The sequence below is a fragment of the Lemur catta genome, chromosome 1, assembly GCF_020740605.2.
Source record: "Lemur catta isolate mLemCat1 chromosome 1, mLemCat1.pri, whole genome shotgun sequence".
Lineage (NCBI taxonomy): Eukaryota > Metazoa > Chordata > Mammalia > Primates > Lemuridae > Lemur > Lemur catta.
The window spans coordinates 129,899,660-129,919,438 of NC_059128.1; the positions used below are offsets into that span (position 1 = coordinate 129,899,660).

At 38.7% G+C, this 19,779-nt stretch overlaps 1 protein-coding gene across 2 annotated transcripts in view; it reads left to right on the plus strand.

Annotated features, from left to right (window-relative positions):
• Positions 1 to 6,319: 6,319 nt before the first annotated feature.
• The window catches only part of STAM (signal transducing adaptor molecule), a 61,615-nt gene continuing 48,155 nt past the window's right edge, over positions 6,320 to 19,779 (plus strand). Inside the window, exon 1 of one of the 2 annotated variants that reach the window (XM_045534213.1) lies at positions 6,320 to 6,339. Coding sequence is in view for 1 of the 2 variants with exons in the window: in XM_045534204.1 (XP_045390160.1) it covers positions 15,499 to 15,538 (40 nt within the window). In the remaining variant the exon portion in view is untranslated. Of the gene's footprint in view, positions 6,340 to 15,310; positions 15,539 to 19,779 lie in introns of those variants that run through there. The other variant, XM_045534204.1, reaches the window with a different exon arrangement.

Below are 19,779 nucleotides of genomic sequence, written 5' to 3' on the forward strand. Positions count from 1 at the left end.
GGGTGTTACGTACGGCTGTTCCGGAGACTCCGATCTCCCTTAATCCGGTGCAGGCCCGCGGAAGCAATCTGCCTGTTAGGCTGCTCTGCGGGAATTCGAGCCTGGCCACGGGCAGGGGAGGACCGCCAGACGACCGCTTAGAAGCCAGCCCGGAGCTCCTCAGGGTACCGAGTCAACCCCACGCGTGCAAGGTAGAGGGGCAGAGAGCACACCACTTGGGAGAAAGGAGGACCGGTCTACGCAGGTCCCAGCTCTGGGCACCTCCCCCAGGTAGCACTACCGGCTTGCTCTGGGAAACTTAGAAAACTTAAAGGAAAACATTCCAATAGGAAAAGGGGTATGGGCCAGGGGGAGTCCGAGGCATGCCTGGTGAAGAAATAATGGCCCAAAATGGTTCAAATTTGAGGAAAACATGAACCCTGATGAAAAGGCATTGACATTGGAAAGGAAGAATGGGCTCCAGCTCCGTCCAGGATAATACAATAGGTAGTTCATCATTTTTCTTATGGCTGGGTAGTACTTCATGATGTACATATACCATATTTTATTAATCCACTCATGTATTGATGCGCACTTGGGTTGCTTCCACATCTTTGCAATTGTGAATCGTTCTGCTATAAACATTCGAGTGCAGATGCCTTTTTTATAGAATGTCTTTTTTTCCTTTGGGTAAATACCCAGTAGTGGGATTGCTGTATCAAATTGTAGTTCTACTTTTAGTTCTTTGAGGTATCTCCCTATGACTTTCCACAGGGGTTGCACTAGTTTGCAGTCCACCAGCAGTGTATGAGTGTTCCTACCTCTCCGAATCCACACCAATATTTGTTGTTTTGGGACTTTTTGATAAAAGCCGTTCTCACTGGAGTTAAGTGATATCTCATTGTGGTTTTCATTTTCATTTCCCTGATGATTAGAGATGTCGACAATTTTTTCATGTTTCTTGGCCATTAGTCTATCTTGTTTTGAAATGTTTCTGTCCATGTCCTTTGCCTGCTTTTTAATGGGGTTGTTTGATCTTTTTCTTGCTGATTTTCCTGAGTTCTATATAGATTCTAGTTATCAGCCCTTTATCGGATGTATAGCATGCAAATATTTTCTTCCATTCTGTTGGTTGTCTATTCGCTCTAGTGATAGTTTCTTTGGCTGTGCAGAAGCTTTTTAATTTGATCAGGTCCCATTTATTTATTTTTGTTGTTGCTGTGATTGCCTTTGGGGTCTTCTTCATAAATTCTTTGCCTAGGCTGATGTCTATAGGAGTTTTCCAACATTTTCTTCTAGAATTCTTATGGTTTAATGCCTTAGGTTTAAGTCTGTTATCCACCATGAGTTGATTTTTGTAAGAGGTGAGAGGTGTAGATCCTATTTCAGTCTTCTACATGTGGTTATCCAATTTTCCCAGCACCATTTATTGAATAGGGATTCTTTTCCCCAGTGTATGTTTTTGTCTGCTTTGTCAAAGATCAGATAGCTATATGAGGATGGTTTTATGTTTGGGTTCTCAGTTCTGCTCCATTGGACTATGTCTCTGTTCTTCTGCCAGTACTATGCTGTTTTGGTTATGATAAGCTTACAGTATAGCTTGAAGTCTGGTAAATTGACACCTCCCAATTTGTTCTTTTTGCTTAAGGTTGCTTTAGCTATACAAAGTCTTCTCTGGTTCCATACAAAGCATATAATTATTTTTTCTAGGTCTGTGAAAAATGATGTTGGTATTTTAATAGGGATTGCATTGAATCTGTAGATCACTTTGGTAGTATAGACATTTTAACAATGTTAATTCTGCTGACCCATGAGCATGGTATGGTTTTCCATCCTCTGCTATTTCCTTTCTCGGTGTTTCGTAGTTCTCGTTGTAGAGGTTAAATATATTCCTAGGTATTTTTTTTTCTTTGTTGCTATTGTGAAAGGTATTGAGTCTTTGATTTGGTTCTCAGTTTGACTGTTGTTAGTGTATATGAATGCTACTGATTTGTGTACATTGATTTTGTATTATTCTGGATATAGCTGAAACCCATTCTTCTAAGTTAGGTATCACAAGAATGGAAAAACAAGCACCACATGTACTCACCATTAAATTGGTACTAATTGGTCAACACTTACGGGCACATAGAGTGTCGGGCAGGTGGGAGGGGGTGGGTAAATCCACACCTAACCGATGCAGTGCGTGCTCTTTGAGGGATGGGCACGCTTGTCAGGTGGCGCAAAGGCAATTTATGTAACCAAAGCGTTTGTACCCCTGTAGTACTCTGAAATTAAAAAAATTAAAAATTAAAAAAAAAAGGAGGGGAATGGAGGAGCCCACAACTATAGGCAAGAAATGTCCTATAGATAATATTGCACATACAGTCTTATATTTGCCTTTTACATTTTCCAATGTAAATTAAATTTAAATATAAACATAAAACACTACCTTCAAAAAACAAGTAAATTGGAAAGGAAGAAGTAAATTAGAAAGTGGAATTTCATCAGCATCCAAAAACATAAACTATAGAGGGATAAATTTAACAAAACCTTTGCAAGACATATACACTGAAAACTATTAATATAAATCTCTGCTGAGAGACACGAAACACCTAAATAAATAGCTATTCCATATTCATGAATTGGAAGACTCAATATTGTTAAAATGTCAGTTCTCTCCAAATCCCAGCAGAATTCTTTTTAATTTGACAAGCTAACTATAGAATGTATACAGAAATGCATAGGAAGAACAAAGTTGGAGCACATACATACCTGATTTCAAGACTTACTATAAATTGACAGTTTTCAATACAGTGTAGTAGGCATGAAGAGAAACATATATGCCAATGAAACAGGATAAAATCCAGATGTAGATCCAAATGTATATGTTCAATTGATTTCCCACTAAGATACTAAGGTAATTTAATGTGGAAAGTATAATCTTTTCAATAAGTAAAACAACTGGATACCCATATAAAAAAATGAATCTCACCCCTTACCTTATACCATAAACAAATATTACCTTGAAATGCATCATAATATAAAGCTAAAAGTATACAACTTGCAAGAAAATATAGCAGAATCTTTGTGATCTTGGAAAGGCAAGATTTCTTAGATACAAAAGAAAAATCATTAATAATAAAAAAAAGGAAAAAAGACAAATTGAACTTCATCAAAATGTACAATGTCTGCTCTTTCAAAGGCAACATTAAAGAAGTGAAAATATTCACAATACATGTATCTGACAAGGAATTTGTATCCAGAACAAAAACTGAATGCTTGCAACTCAAAAAATCAGATTTTTTTAAAAGAGCAAAGGATTTGAATAGACACTTTAAAAAAGAAGATATAGAAATGGCCAATAGCACATGCAAAGGTGCTTAATCTTATTTGTCATTTGGGAAATGCATATTAAACCCACAATGAGGTATCACTACACAACCATTCAAGTGGCTAATATTTTAACATGTTGGCAAGGCTGTGGAGCAATTGGCTCCATACAGGGCTAAAGAGAATACTGCTTTGGAAAACAATTTGGCAATTTCTTAAAATGATCAACATATACTTACTTTCCACGTGACCCAGCAATTTCATTCTTGGTATTTAACCAAAATAAAAACATGTCCACACAAAGACTTAAGAACAAATGTTCATAGCATCTTTAGTCATAGTAACTTCAATAATAACCTATGTGTCCATCAACACATCAATGGATAAATAAATTATAGTATAGTCATACAATGGAATATTACTTAGCAATAAAAAGGAACAAACCACTGTACATGCAACATGAGTGAATCTCATAAACTTTATGCTGAGCAAAAGAAGCTAGACACAAAATAGTACATATTGCATGATTACTTTTGTATGAAACTTTAGAAAAGGGAAATCTAATCTATAGTGACAGAAAACAGAAAAGCTGTTGTCTAGGGCTGGGGATGTCTTTGGGGAGAATAAACTATAAATAAACATAGGAATCCTTTTGGGATGATGTAAACGTCCACCAGGTTGATTGTGGTGGTTACACAGGTATATACATTTGTCAAAACTCATCATACTGAACACATAAAATGGGTGCATTTCTTTGTGTATAAATTAGTAGAGTTGATTTTTAAATGCCACCAATAATGCTTTAAAGTGTAAAATTTACAATATTATTGACATGTCTAACATAAAACCCAAACATCATGGCAAAATGGGTTTGTACTTTGCAGTTAATGGTTCCCCTTCCAATTATTCCTTTAAAACATTGAATCTGACATAAGATGTACCTCATTTTCACAATGATTATGCTCTCTACAAAGTTCAATATAATAAAATTTTGAAAAAAAATCCTCTAGGAATAAATACCTTTTAAATGCCCTAGGAATAAATAACATGTCGACAGATTTGTAAAACTGTCCCTTTAAAAGTGAATAATTTACTATGTACTATGTACAAATAGTTGATACCAATATGAAAGAAAAATGGATCCTGTTTTCAAGAAGCTAACAGTGTTATATAGTAGATAAGAAAATCATGCAAATTAATATATTCCAAGATATGTTAGTAACATACCACCCCTCATGTGCCACGCACTGCAGTTGATTTAATCTGCACAACAATCTTTTCAGGTAGGTGTCATTATCCACATTCATTTTACGGATGAGTTCATTGCAGTCCGGAGAGGCTAAGAAACTTGCCCAAGGTTGTAAGCTAATAAGCAATGATTGTGAAAGTCTGCCTGACTCCAAAGCCCATGTTCTATTACCGAATACAGAATAAAATAAATTTGAAAAGAGAATTACAAAGTGCTCTGGGAGTTAGAGAGCTGTCAGAAAATGTAACTTGTTTGGAGAATCGGAAAATGACTCTTGCAAGAAATCACTTTTGAAGACTTGAAGAATGAGTGTGATTCCAACGGGCACATGGCAAGAGGGTGTTGCAGGCTAAAGGCTGATCGTGGACATAGAGGCAGAAAGAACAAACAAGTCTGAGGAAGAGTTGTACAGATTAACGGAATCTTAGAGGTATTAGGAGAAGGAGATATCTTGAGATAACAAGAGAATCAAAAGGAGTTTTTTTATTTGTTGTTGTTTGTTTGCTGAAGGCACCAATAAAAGAGGGTCTCGATTGATTACCTATTTGAGATAGGCTATTTTATGAAGCAAGATTCCTCTAATAGTGTGTTGGGTTAGGGATTAAGAATACATATGGCGACATTAGGTTTCAAAAAGAAACTTCTTTCTCAGACAGGAATAATGAAAAAAGAGACAAGTAGGGAAAAGAAACTTGAGGTAGGTAGCCTTTCCGAGAGAGTAAGGTGTTCTGAGAGCAAAGAAAGCTTGGAATAGCATTTTATGAATAATTTTGTTTGACTCCTCAAAGCATCACATTATTTTCACAGTCTAAGGATTAGCTTTTGCCTTTAGGATAAACACATTCATAGCGCTTTATTATTAATATAACCTGAGCCCCGGGGTACCCATGGAACTAGTCTCCTAATAACTGCCGTCAAAATTCTCTGATCCATGCTTGAGTCCAGGAGTTCGAGGCTACAGTGAGCTATGATCGGGCCACTGCACTCCAGTCTGGGTGACAGAGCAAGACTGTCTCTAAGCAAAAAAAAAAACAATTGTTTTAGAAAAAGCCTCTGATCCAGCTAGGCAGGTCTTTTCCTTGTCCATAAACTGACCTGCATAGACTTTAATCCAAATCTTCATTCTGTTCGCTCTCCCCAAACTCTTATGTTTCCTTCTTTCTTGCTTGTATAAATCTCATTCACTCTTTCGGGCTGCATTCAATACCAATTCTTTTAAGTGTCTTTCTCTGATCACTTCAACTCATATTGTATTCTTATTCTTCTCTAGCTCCAAAAGTTCATACCGATAACGTGTCATTGATTTTAGCATTCAGTTATATATAGTTTTCTTCTTTTATTTACCTTACACTTGTGTATGTTTTGTCTATGAAGAAGAAATGCATAGCAGAGATCATGAACTATATTTTGAAAAATCCTTCTCAAAGGCCCATTAATGTTTTGTAATTGTCAACAGCTTTGTGGAGATATAAATGACACACAGTAAGCTGCACGTGTTTAAAGTGTATCGTTTAATACATTTTGACAACTGTGTCCTCTGTGAAACCTTCACTACAGTCAAGGAAGGCAGTGAACACTTCCAACACCTCAAAAAGTGTCCTCATGTCCTTTTGTAATCCCTACCTCATCCCCAGGCAACCCCGATCTGCTTCCTATCACTTCAGAGCAGTCTGCATTTTCAAGAACTTTATATAAATAGAATAATACACTGTGTACTCTTTTTGTTTCTGCATTCACTCAGGATAATTACTTTGAGTTGGTCCAGCTTCATGGGCATGTGACCTGTGTCGTCCCACAGAGTGAGTCCTGTGCTTAGAATGGCTCTATGCTTGCTTGAATGCTCTGCTGTCATTGTTTTGATATTCTTATTAATTTACGTGTTCCTATGTTTTCGTTTTGCACTGGGCCCACAAATTATCTAGCTGGTCTTGAGTAAGAGATTCATCCACGTGGGGGTGTGTATTAATAGTTTATTGTCTTTTTTTCAAGTTACAAATTAAGTAACTATGAACATTTGTGGACAAGTATTTGTATAAAGATATCCTTTCATTTCTCTTAGGTAAATACTTAGATGCAGAATGACTAAGCTAATCCTTAGACTGGGAAAATAACATGATGTTTTGAGAAGTCAAGCAAATCATGGTAGGTGTATGTGTCTAACTTTTAAAGAAACTGCCAAACTGTTTTTCTAAAGTGGTTGAACTATTTTACATTCACCAGCTGTGGATGAGAGCTTCAAATGCTCCACATCTTGGCCAATACTTGGTATGGTCAGTCTTTGAAATTTTAGCTATTCTAATAGATATATTATCTCATTGTTGTTTTAATTTTCATTTCCCTAATCACTAATTAGAAGCCCAGCAGCTTTTTTTCATGTGCTTATTTGTCAACTGTATGTTCTCTTTGCTATAGTACCTTTTCAAATCTATTGCCCATTTTTTTTTTTAGTGGATCAATTGCTTTCTTATTATTAAGTTTTGGGGGTACTATATGTATATATGCTAGATACAAGTCCTTTATCAGATATATGATTTGCAAATATTTTCTCCTACTTTATGGGTTGCTTTCATTTTTTAAATGTCTTTCAAAGAGCAGACATTCTTAATTTTGATGAAGTTCTGTTTATCAATTTTTTTCTTTGAAGGATTGTGTTTTCAGTGTTATAGCTAGGAAATCATTGCCTAACCCAAGGTCACAAAGGTTTTTGTCCTGTTTTCTTCTGGAAATTTAATAGTCTGAGGTTCTACATTTAGGTCTATGATCCATTTTGAGTTAATTTTTGTATGTAATATGGGGTATGGAATGAGGTTCATACTTTTGCTTATGGATATCCAAGTGTTACAGCACCATTTGTTGAAAACCTATCCTTTCTCTGCTGAATTGCCTTTGTATCTTTATCAAAAATCAGTTGTCTACATAAATACAAACATATTTCTATGTCTATTCTGTTCCATTGATTTGTCTATCTTTATGCCAGTACCATATTGTCTTGATTACCATAGCTTTACAACAAATCTTGAAATCAGGTAGTGTTAGTGATTTGTATTTATAATAGTGTTAGTGACAGTGCTAAAGATGTTAGTGATCTGCAATGTGTATGTTCTTTGCATATCATGCTATTAATAGAATTTGACAAGGCATGGTGTGTTTATTTCAACAGAATAAGAGCCATGATATCCCTAGTGAGAGGTGGTGCCATCAACCTAAAAGAAAAAGCAATTTAAAAACTTACCCAGTTTTTCTATTTGTAGGTATCATAACAGGAATGAACACAAGGAATAAAGCTAGTGGATTCAGGACAGTACTTGTAAAATGTAGCAGAAGTGAGCAGTGGAAGCACAATTAAGAGCAAACACAGAGAAAGAGAATGAGAACTGAAATGTGAAGAGTGAGAACCCTCTAAACAGAGGCATTAATCTAGAAAATGATAAATTGAGCATTGTCATTTGGAAGGAATATCAGAATTTATTTAACCCAATCTCCTTGACATTTTATTGATGTTAAAACTGAGGCACAGTGAAGGTCCTCTAGCTTATGTGGAATCTCCTTTAGAACAGACTCAATCATACAACTTCGGTTCTAGGCTAACAGTTGAAGGTCTAGACTTTGTAAGTAAAATCCTATTCTCAGAATAGAACTTATCTTAATCTTGTGTACACTTGAAAAGAATGTGTACTTGGCTTTCATTGGATGTAGTGTTCTATCAACTTTAATTCAATCAAGTTGGTTGACAGTACTGTTCAAGTCTTCTACAGTACTGAATTTCTATTTGTCCTGTCGAGACAGGGGAGTTAAAATTTCCACCTATAATTGTAGCATTGTCTATTTTTCCTGGAAGTTCCATCAGTTTTTGTTTCATGTACTTTGAAGGCCTGTTGTTATATGCAAAAATGTATAGGATTCCTATATCCTCTTGATTATTTGACACTCTTCTCATAAAATGACATTCTGTATACCCAGAGATATTCATTTCTCTGAAATTTACTTTGACATTAATATAGCAACTCCAGCTTTCTTTTGATTAGTATTAGCATAGTATATCTTTTATACTCTAATACATGTTTTAAATGGATTTCTTGTAGGTAGTCTGGTGATTTTTTATTGGTTGTCAGACATTACATATTTTATCTTGTTGGGTGCTAGATGTTTTTATGTTCCTAGAAACATTCTCGAGCTTTCCTAGCACAGTGTTCCTAAAATCCTTGGACTTTCTGAAGTGGTGTGTCTTTCTGTAGCTCATGAGATGATTGGTGGCTGGGAACTCACTCCTGAATAACCTTAGGACGGGGGCTACTGGTCAGATGAAACAACCATGTGATTAGAGGGTTGGAACTTTCAGCCCTCCCCCTCGACCTTCAGGGTGATAAGGGCTGAAGCCTGAGTTGATCACCAATGGGCAATGATTTAATCAACTGTGCCTACATAATGAAGCCTCCGTGAAAAACCAAAGGGCAGGGTTTGGAGAGCTTTCTGGGGTGCTGTACATGTAGAGGTGTTGGGAGGGTGGCACACCTGGAGAGAACATGTACTGTGGTTTTTGGTTTTTTTCCCATTTGGTTTTGATTTCTCTCTCGTGACAGTGGCTATAAACTCTAGCCCTGCCCTGACTGGGCATTAGGGATTTGGTGCTGGATGTTTACAATGCACCTTTCACACATTACATCTTTTTCCTGGCAGACTAATGCATAATTGTCTAATTCATGACCAGGTGTCCCTCTCACAGGAAACGTGTTTATACTGGCAGACACCCTCGTAGCTCTTGTCTGATTTGCATCCAGTTTACTTCTACCAAGATAGCTACTCTCTAGGAGGGCCCAGATCAGGAAAGAAGCTAGGTTAGGGTGTGTTGGTCAGGTGAGACCCAGAGGAGGCAACTGAAGAAAACACACTAAATAACAGAGGCTCTGCTTCCTCATGCCACAGTTCAGTCTGTTACTTACAGATCCTGGAGAGAAGAGAGCAGCATGCCTCAGAGGGCTCACGGGAAATGGGAAGCTGTCTGGGACAGCGGTCAAACAGTGGGTGGAGAGCAAAAGAGGCAGTGACAGAGCAAGGGACCTGTGGGATGAGGCCTTTTGGGGGTCCAGGCATTATCCATGTAGGTTTCCCATAGAGAGTTCTAATTGGTGGGTTTAGAGCAAGTAGGCACAAGTTCAGTGGAGTCACACTGTGACTAAGAGGTAGTCATTGCAACATATCCACACAGTTCGTGCAAGGTGTCAAGGTTAGTGGGGCAAGTCATGTAGGTTGTATTTAGCCGTCCCATACAGGAGGTGGCTGTTTAAGGCAGATATCTGGATCAGCCACATTGGGGAGTTGGGAGGAGGCAGAGAACTGGAAAGTGTGTCAAGGGTGACTAAGCCCTGCCTTTGATATAGAAAGTTCAATTTACATTCAAAATGGATGCCCACACAACATAAAATTGTAAGAATTCACTACAGCATGGGAGCTCCACATCCCTTATCCCATACTTTGTCCTACACATCTCTTCCACTTGGCTGTTCCTGAGTTGCATCCTTTATAATAAACAAGGAAATGCAAATAAACAAGGAAATGCAAGTAAAGCATTTCCCTGAATTCTGTGAGCCATTCTAGCAAATGATTAAATCCAAGAAGAGGGTTATGGGCATCTCCAATTTACAGTCAAAAGCACAGCTGACAGCCTGGACTTGTGATTGTTGCTTGAAATGGGGGAAGTATTGTGGGAGCGAGCCCTTCATTTGTGGGGTCTGATGCTAGCCCCACAGAGTGTCAGAACTGAGTTAAATTGTAGGACACCCAGTTGGTGTCCACAGAGAATTGAAGAATTTCTTGGTGTGGAAACCCCCCACATATCTGGTCACAGAACAGTTCTGTGTTCGGTGTGAGTATAGAGAGAAAGTATTTGTTTTTCCCTACTGTTCTCTGAAATATGAAGGTTTTTCCTCCTGTCTGATGAGAACAAGCACTCTTGGCCTTGTGTGAACTACTAATATTCTGTCTTCCAAATCCTAGTCTCTTGGTCTCCCTAAACTCTGGCCTTTCTCTCTTCATTACAATAAGACCTTTTGGTGCTTTTCGGGTTCCCCCTCCTTGTCCACAGTCCAAAAGCTGATTACAGGCAGAAAGTTGTTGCAATCACATGGCTCACTTCATATGTTTCTTTTCTCCTTGGAATCACAGTCCAGTGCTGCCTGTTGTCTCAAGTGTGAAATCAACTGTTCCATATATTTTGCCCAGTGTTCTATTTGCTTACGGTGAAAAGATAAGTCTGGATCCTATTACTCTCTCATGGCCAGTAATGGAAGTTTGCCATTTTAATCATAACATATTCTATTTCTTTACTGTATTTAACAAACATTTATGAAGCACCTACTGTGAAGAGCCCAGAAATATAAAAATAAATGATTTACAGACTAATGCTTACACAAATAAGTAAAAAGTTACAACATTGTGGTAGCTTTTAAGTATGACCCCCAAATTCCATGACACTCCTTCCATCAAGAGGTAAATTTTATTTCCTCTCCCCTTGAGGGCAGATGCTGTGTCTGCCTGTCCAGTAGAATATGACTGAAATAACACTACGCCCATTTCCTAGCCCAGATCTTAAGAAACTGGCATTTTCCTCTTTCTGACCCCGGGAATGCTCAGTCTCATGCCCATCTCGTATGCTGGGAGGAACCAAGCAGACACACAGGAGGTCCCATGTAGTTGCTCTGGCCCATAATCCCAATGGCCCAGCCAACCGCTAGCATCAATTGCCAGACATAAAACTGAGCAAATTTTCCAATGATTGCAGCCCTAGCTGTAGAGTCATCCCAGCCTCTGAGTCACTCCTGCTGACACTGTGTGGAAGAGTGGCAAGCTGTCCCTGCGGAGCTCTGACCAAATTTCTGTCTGTAAGCAAAAGAAGTGATTGCTGTTGCCCTAACATGCTAAATTTTGGGTGGTTTTTACATAGTAAGAGATATCTGGAACAAATATGATACCATTAAGTGTTATGATAGAGGTGGCCAATTAACCAATTAATTAACAAATATTTATTACATGTCTATTATTGGTCAGGTACTGAGTCAGGAAAGGCTTTTAATAAGTGAAATCTAAGTGGAGGTTTAGAGAACGGCTAGGATCTAAACAGAATAAAAGCAGAAAAAGCAGAAAGAATTTCTTGCTTGAACATATAAAAAGTATGGTGGCATCTGGACAACTGCCAGTAGTGCAGAAAGACTAAAGTAGAGGATATGAAGAAAAAACTGTGAAGAGATGAGGTACGGAGGGGCCAGTTCATTAAGGAGATAATACTAATTAGGTTTAACCTTGAAGGTAGGAGACTACTCTGAACACCTATAATAGTGTAATTAATTTATTTAACAACTGTTCTCACCATAGGCTGTACTCCAAAAAAGGTTAAACCACATAAAGCTTTTATTCATATTTTTTCAGCATCTAGAAAGGTACTTGGCACATGTAAGGAGTTAATACAAATTTACCGAATGACTGAGTGACTGAAGAACAATATAAGAATTTTAAGGGAATGATACAATCAGATTTATGTGTTAGAAAAATCATTCTGGCAGTAGCATGGAGAATGATTCGGAGATCGTAGGTATATTAGTCAGCTTGGGCTGCCATAACAAAATACCATAGAGTGAGTGACCTAAACAACAGAAATTAATTTTCTCACAGTTCTGGAGGTTGGAAGAAGTCTGAGATCAGGGTACTAGCATGGTTGGGTTCTGGTGAAGGTTCTCTTACTGGCTTGTAGACACCTGCCTTCTCACTGTGACCTCACACAGCAGAGAGAGGGAGAGAGAACAAGCAATCTGGTGTCCATCTTAAAAGGGCACTAATCTCATCGCCAGGGCCCCAGCCTCATGGCCTCATCTAAATCTAATTATCTCCCAAAGGCCCCATCTCCAAATACCATCATATTAGGGGTAAAGGTTTCAACATATGAATTTTGGGGGATAAAATTGAGTCCTTAGCAGTAAGAAAGCAGAAAACACAGCAGGAGGTGAATGTAAGAACTTGTCTAAGAGATGATGAGAGTGTGAACTAAAGTAGTGACAATAAGGCTGGAGAGGAAGGGCTAAATTTGAGAAATAGCAATAGTTCCTACTTGGGTTGGAATTATTAAACTTCAGTAACCTTTTTGAGCTATTCCGTTCCCTGAACCTTAAAATGATAGATCTTTTCCTGGGGTAACTCTATGTGTATGTCGGTATCTTTGTTTTCAATGTAGAAGAATTTTCAAAACCAGCTGAGAATAAAGGGGTATACCATTTTAAAATTAACCACAGAATTTATTAAACACATATTACAGAAGTATTTTAATGTGAAATTGATATTCTTTAAAATGTTTTAAAAACTATGGAAATACTAGAAGTGAAACTCCTGTAGAGTGTTAATGTTTTAAAGGGATAATAAGGGAAGCTAACCTCAAAATATAAATTAATTTGCTTTTTATATTTGGCTTTTATGTTAAATAAAACAATATTCAAAAGTTCATAATTCAAAAATACTTATTTATATAGAATATTAATTATCGAGACCTCTTCCTCAATTTGAAGCTACAGTCACCCTTCTAGGTCAGAATACATGGGTATCGCTATCATACCAATATGTGTTACTCTCAATGCACACATATCGATAATGAAGGCTTGAACAGTTTGTTCACTAGCTTATTGCTGGCAACAGAATAATTCTGTCTGGAGCACAAAGCATATCCAAATGCATTTTCATAGATATCTGGCTCTGATACAGGGCGGTTATTATAATGTGTCCAAGACACTGCTTAGGAACTTGAGGTGGACAAGTCATCACCTGATTCTGTCAGCCCAGCAATCAAGAGGTTTTTGAGACAGAATGCTCTGCTTTCCGCATCAATAGTGATGTTTTGGAAGAATTTTATGCTTGTCATAACGAAACACAAGCAAGCTTTTGGTATAGGCCCCTCAAAATATTAAGAACCTGGTGGTACTAACATACCACATTTTTTTACATTGTTGTGTTTTAACCTTTTTCCTGTTTAAAGAAATACATGCTCATCATTAAAATATTCGGAAACCATAAAATGCATAAAGAACAAAAATATCCAGAATCTTACCATTCAGAGATAATCATGTCGTATTATTCTCATGTATTTCTTTCAGACTTTTAAAATTGTGGGTATTTGTAATTTTACAGGGTTTTGTAACCTCCTTCTAAAAACTTATGTAAATATAGATCTATGTCAATATAGATATTGTCCACCTACAATGGCTATATAGTTTGTACATCGTATACTATGATTTATTTGGTCAATACTAATGATAATGATTACTTACACTTATTTAGTGGTTACTATATGCCAGGCACTGGTGTAGGGGTTTTGCTTGGTCCTTGGTCCTTTGTTTGGTCCTCACAACCCTATTGTTATTCCTGTTTCTTACAGAAGAGGAAACTGAGATACCAAGAGGTGAAGCAATTTGTCCAATATCTTGTTGGACATTTGATGCACTGATATTATAAATAACGTTGCCATGTATATCTTTGCTCATGTTTTTAAAGAATGTTTTTAGAATAAGTCCCCCAAAATGGAATTGCTGGGTCCAAAAGTATTCGCGTTCTCAAAAGCTTGTTACATACTTCCAAATAGTCCCCTAAGGAAGATTATACTGTTTTAATGTCTACGTCATCCAACAATGAGTGTCAGATTCCCCACATCCCTGATTTTTAATCTTTGTCTGAATGACAAAAACATTATCTAACTGCTACTTAATTTGCATATTTTCCTTTCAGAAGTGGGACATTTTTAATGCATTTTTGTAAGGCATTTATTGTATACTATGATGCTAGTCCTGCTGACACATCGATATTTGTTTCCATGCTACATTTGGAAGTGCTGTAATTTGGGTAGAATTTACATAACCTCAATTTACGAGCAAGATGAGTTTAGTAAGTTTGTTCCAAGTGGGACGAAAATCTCTAGTAGATGCTCCTTAAAATTTCTACATGACAGAGAATAATTTGTATTCGTTAAATAAACTTAGAAATAAATAAAATAATTCAAACAGCACTTTAAGTTGCTAGAAATCACTGATCAACGTCTAGCCCCAAGTTTCAGTTTTCCTTCTGGGCTCAGTTTAGGGAGGCTACGTTGGGCTGTGAAAGACGCGTTTTCTCATCCTCGCATCTGCTCAGTGACTGCACGGTTAGTCAGTGGGTGCCAACGCCCTAGCAGAAGCGCCGTCCCCAGAGATTCCGAAGCGCCCGGGAAAGCGCCAGGGTTACCTCAGCCTCGCCGAAGGAGCCGCGCGCCCGACACTCCCCTCTCTAGGGATTCGAGCTAATCCCTTCAGCTCACATGACTCCATCCAAGCAAGTTTCTTGTCACCTCAGACAGCAAATTGTACTCACAGCCTTTTTACTTAGAAGGCGACCCAAGGGAGTTTCCGTCCCCTTCCAGAGGGAACTGCAAGTTATAACAACCCACCCAGCGAGAGGTAAAAAGGGGCTTGGCTCGACCCACACTCAACCCGCTTTCTTTCTCCCCGACCCTGATTCACTCCTGGGGTCCTTAGTCGACTTCGGCACGCCAGGAGGACCCCGTCCTCCGGAGACTCCTGGCCAAGGGAAAGGCAGAAAACACAGGCACTAATTCCATTCTCACGTGTGACTAATCAAAAGAAGAGTCAGGCAGAGGGGACTCCTTGGCTGGGGCTTTACCGGCAGGGAAGGTTCGGGGCAAGTTCGGAGTAGGCAGCGCCGAGGTCGCCCAGATTCCCGACATGCTCCGCGCGGGGGCCTTCGCGGCTCCTTTGCTGTTGCCGCCGCCGCCGCCGCGGTTGCTGGGGGTGGGTGAGAGGAGGAGCCGTCACGGACCCTGTGGAGTCAGTCTCTGTTGCTGTTTTTGCCTGAGGAGTCTTCCTTCTTACGTCGCACCCTGAGTCCCGTGGTGTCGAGGGGGAGTCCCTGCGGACACCTCGCACGCAGTGGAGATGCCTCTCTTTGCCACCAATCCCTTCGACCAGGATGTTGGTAAGTGTTTTTGCCGCTCCCTGCCCATTCCCCACCGGACTGCGAGCCCCTCTGCCCGTCTCTGCGTACGTCCTGGGCCCCCGGGCCAGGGCCAAGCTCTTCCCCTTTCCCGGGGCTCCTTCCTTAAGAGCTGGGAGAAGGTTGAGGGCTTGGCGCATCCTCTTTGAAAGAAAAGGGACTCAGCATGTGAAAGGGCCCTTGAGCTGGACTGTGGGTTTCCAAAGAACTGCTTAAGGGGTTCGTGTAAAGGGCCTCGGAGGAGCAGCTGGTGTAGCATCTGGTGCTGGGACTGTGCTTCTGGAAGAACAGCGAAGGGCTGAAGCCTATGTAGGCTAGAGTAGGATTATAAACCGCACTAACAAAAGTGTTTCCCTAGACAAATGTTACGCGTTTGGAGCTGGAAGAATGTTTTAGGTAAGGTTCCTTAGGATCTTAAAATCCCTTAACGCGGTAGCTGGAGAAGAGCTCTGGTTAAAGGCAGAGTTTACAAAAATGTTGGGAGGGATGAAGATGAAATACCTGGCAACGGCTGAAACCCTATTGAGGACCTGAGACTTGGGATGCCTTTCTTAGGTTAGGTCTTTGCACTTGGAGAAGTGTGGAAGAGGACCTTGAATCTGGAAAGGCGTTTGAAATGCTAAATTTCTGTTGTTATTAGGTACTGGTCATACCAATCCAACAGGTTAGTTTTTTGTTTATTTATTTATTTTTCTGACCTGAGGATAATAATTACTGGAATTTCAGTTTCCGGGAAGAGAATTTTGGGGTAATTTGAATGTACTTGGGAACTAGTTGGCACAGAAGTGCGGAATGAAGGCGAGTCGAATACCATATCCAGATCTCCTAAGGCAGAATTTAATGATTACTCTAGTAAGGGGATATAAAGACAACCGTATGAAGTTACCTTATACTTCTTCATGTATTTCAATTATGAAAGGTAGGTGTTGAATTTTGCTTTTTTAACTCTTCCTTACAGCATGTCACTGAAGCTTGGAGGTTTAGGTTAAGACTAGAAAAGGGTTCAGTCCTATCTACGCCACTTCCTAGCTCACAGTGAAATCCTAGGCAAATTAGATTCTTGAAGTTCCAGTGTCCTCATCTTTAAAGAGGGGAAAGCACCTCATTCTGTCCTGTGATTAAATGAAATAATAAGTGTAGAGGGCCCAGTGCAGTGCTTTTATATTGTAGGCACTTACTAGAGGCTAGCATTTTTGTTCCGGTTTTAAATGAATGTCCTGAATCTTAGCAGTGCATGGAACTTTGGAGGTCACCAATAATACTTGATAGATAATGAATTGGAAAATTACATTTAATTTAATAAGCACTTAGCACACACTATTTACAGGACACAGTGCTTAGTGACATAAGAGAATCAGTGATGAACAACACCTGGTTACTACTATCAGGAAGTTTTACAACCGATTACATCAATCTCTAGGGCAAATGCTTAACATAAAACAACTTAATACTTGCTTCTTCTGTTTCCAGCATGTTTGTCTAGTTTTCATGGTCCTGTATAATCTAAATACCAACTACCCAGTCACCTTTATATCTTAGTGACTTTTTGAACACATATTTGCACTGGATTCAGATAAATTTCTTAATGTCAAACCTGTTCCTAGTACCTACACCACCCAGTTCAAACATAGGCTCCTTCTTGCCTTTGTGCTTTTGCTTCTATTATTTCATCTATCTTTCAACATATCCTAATGTTTTAAAGCCAGCTCAGAATCCAGCTTGTTATACCAGAATCATTTTCTGTTCACTGTAGCCAAGGGTTGCTCAGCAGCAACATTATTGACAGTTTGGACAGATAAAATGTCTTTGTTATGGGGGTCTGCCTCTACAATGTAGGGTGTTTAGCCTCATCCCTGGACTTTACTCATTAGATAGGTGCCACTGGCACCCATCCCCCAGTCATGATTTTAAAAATCTCTGGACAGTGCTAACTGTTCCCTGGGGGGATAAAGTAGCTCCCAGTGGCTCTAGTTCACTGTAATTTCCACCCTTTTACGAACTCCTACAAATTATTTTAGTATTTTTTGTCTTCACTGACTTATTTAGCATTTAAGATAGTTATATCCTGTTTTTTGCTCCTTAATTAGTGGCTGCAACATTGTAGGTGCTTAATAAATGTTTGTTGAGAATGTGTCAGTTGAGCCTGCCAGACAGTAGTAAGCTTCTTAAATGTAGAGACATTGTTTTGCTCCAGAAAAGCTTATTTTTTAAAGTTAGGTTTTAGTATTTGGATCAATTCTGTCCTCACAATCCGTGTATCACAATATCAGGAAAGGTTAATCTAGCTAGGAAAACCCTTCAGAGATTCCCAGTAAATCTTTGAACAGTGTCCAATAGGTGCCCATGTTAAATTTTTTACTAGTTATGGCATATAGAACACAGTATGTAGAGTACACTTAACAATTTTCTTTTTTACCTTGTCCATTAATTAGTATATCAGTGACATTAAAGTACTCTCACTAACTCATTTGTTATTATTAATCACTTAACATTTGTATATATTTGCACTTCTTCAAAATTGTCTTTAGCTATGTTCATACACTGAAAACGAATCAAATTCACTGCCTGATTTATGTAATACAGCATTTCTTATAAAGAAGCAAAATGCTGGTGATAGCTTTTCCCTTGAAGAAATGCCTAAACATGTTACTAGAATGTGAGCTCCGTGAGGACAGGAATTTTTTTTTGATTTGTTTACTACTGTGTCCCTAGGATGTAGACCAGTGCCTGGTACTAATGAACATTCAGTAAATATTCACTGGAATAAATGAATCTCGTTTTGTACCTTGTATTTCTTCTAAATTCTGCTCTTGAATTATAAAGGTAACTCACTCCTTCAAGTTATTTCATAGTCCCTAGTGCCTCTTTGATACACAGCACTTTTATTTGTGGGATTCCAGGACACCAAATATTTTCTGATTTTCTTCTTAGCTCTCTAGTCTTTTGCTTCTCCTTTTTGCAACTTCAAAACATTGAGTGCCCTGGGCCTCAGTTCTGGAATCTCTTCTGCTTAGACATTTTTTCCCCTGGAGTCTTCTTAGGAGGCAACTTAACTTCGTACTAAGAATTCAGACTCTGGAGCCACACTGCTTGAATTCAAATCCCAGATTTGCTGCTTACCAGCCCTGTGATTTTGGGCTAGTTGCTTACATACTCTGTGATTTAGTTTCCTTATCTTTAGTATGGGATGTAGGGTTAATAATAGTTCTTAACCCAGAGGGTTGTTAAGAGGGTTGAGTTCATGTTTTTAAAGCACTTAGAAAAATTTCCGTGCTTTTTATTTATAAAGCAAGATTTAAAAGAGAACCTCGTCTAACTTCTCAGCTTTAAATAACATGAGTATTCTGGTGACTTCTAAACGTATGTTCTTAGTCTCAGCCTGTGGCCTGAGCTCCAGACTTAGATATTCATCTACTCAGCATCTCCACCTGTATTCTGCTTAGAGTTTAAAAACAAACATGTCAAAAACTCAGTTTTTAGTTCTTTCCCCAAACCTGCTCATTCCTACATCCTTGCCCATCTCAGTACATGGCACCATTAATATTTACAGGAACTCAGCTCTAATGTCTAGGACTCATCAATGATTCTTCTTATTCCTTCACATTTTATATCCATTCTATCAGCAAGATCTTTTGGCTCTACTTTAAAAATATATCAAGAATCTCATCACTTCTTTCCATCTCACCACTATTATCTTACTTCAGTCATTGTTATCTCTTTCGTGGACTATGGCAAGAGCCTTCTAGTAGTCTTCTTTGCTGCTACTCTTGCCCCTATAATCAGTTCTCACTTAAGAAGGCCAGTGATCTTTTAAAAATGTTAATGTCACTTACCTTCTCAGAACTTTCCAGTAGCTTCCCATCCTACTTAAAGGGAAATGCCAGTATTTATTGTGGCTCACAATCTGGCCCCTTATGTCTCTAATATGATTATGATCTCCAAACTCACTCACACTCTCTCTCTCTCTCTCTCTCTCTCTCTCTCTCTCTCTCTCTCTCTCGCATTCTGTGCTTCTTGAATCTGAACACCCCAAGCTCATTCCTGCTTCTTTAGCTGTATTTTGCTGTTTTCTTTGCCTGGGATACTCTCCCCCAACTATTTGAAGGTCTAGATGTCACACCATTCTGCACTCCGTTCAAAAGTCATTTTTTAAGAGAGGCTTTCCCTAATTACTTTTTGTAAAAAATAATCCATCTTTACCCCCCACTTTGTTTCTTTGTTCC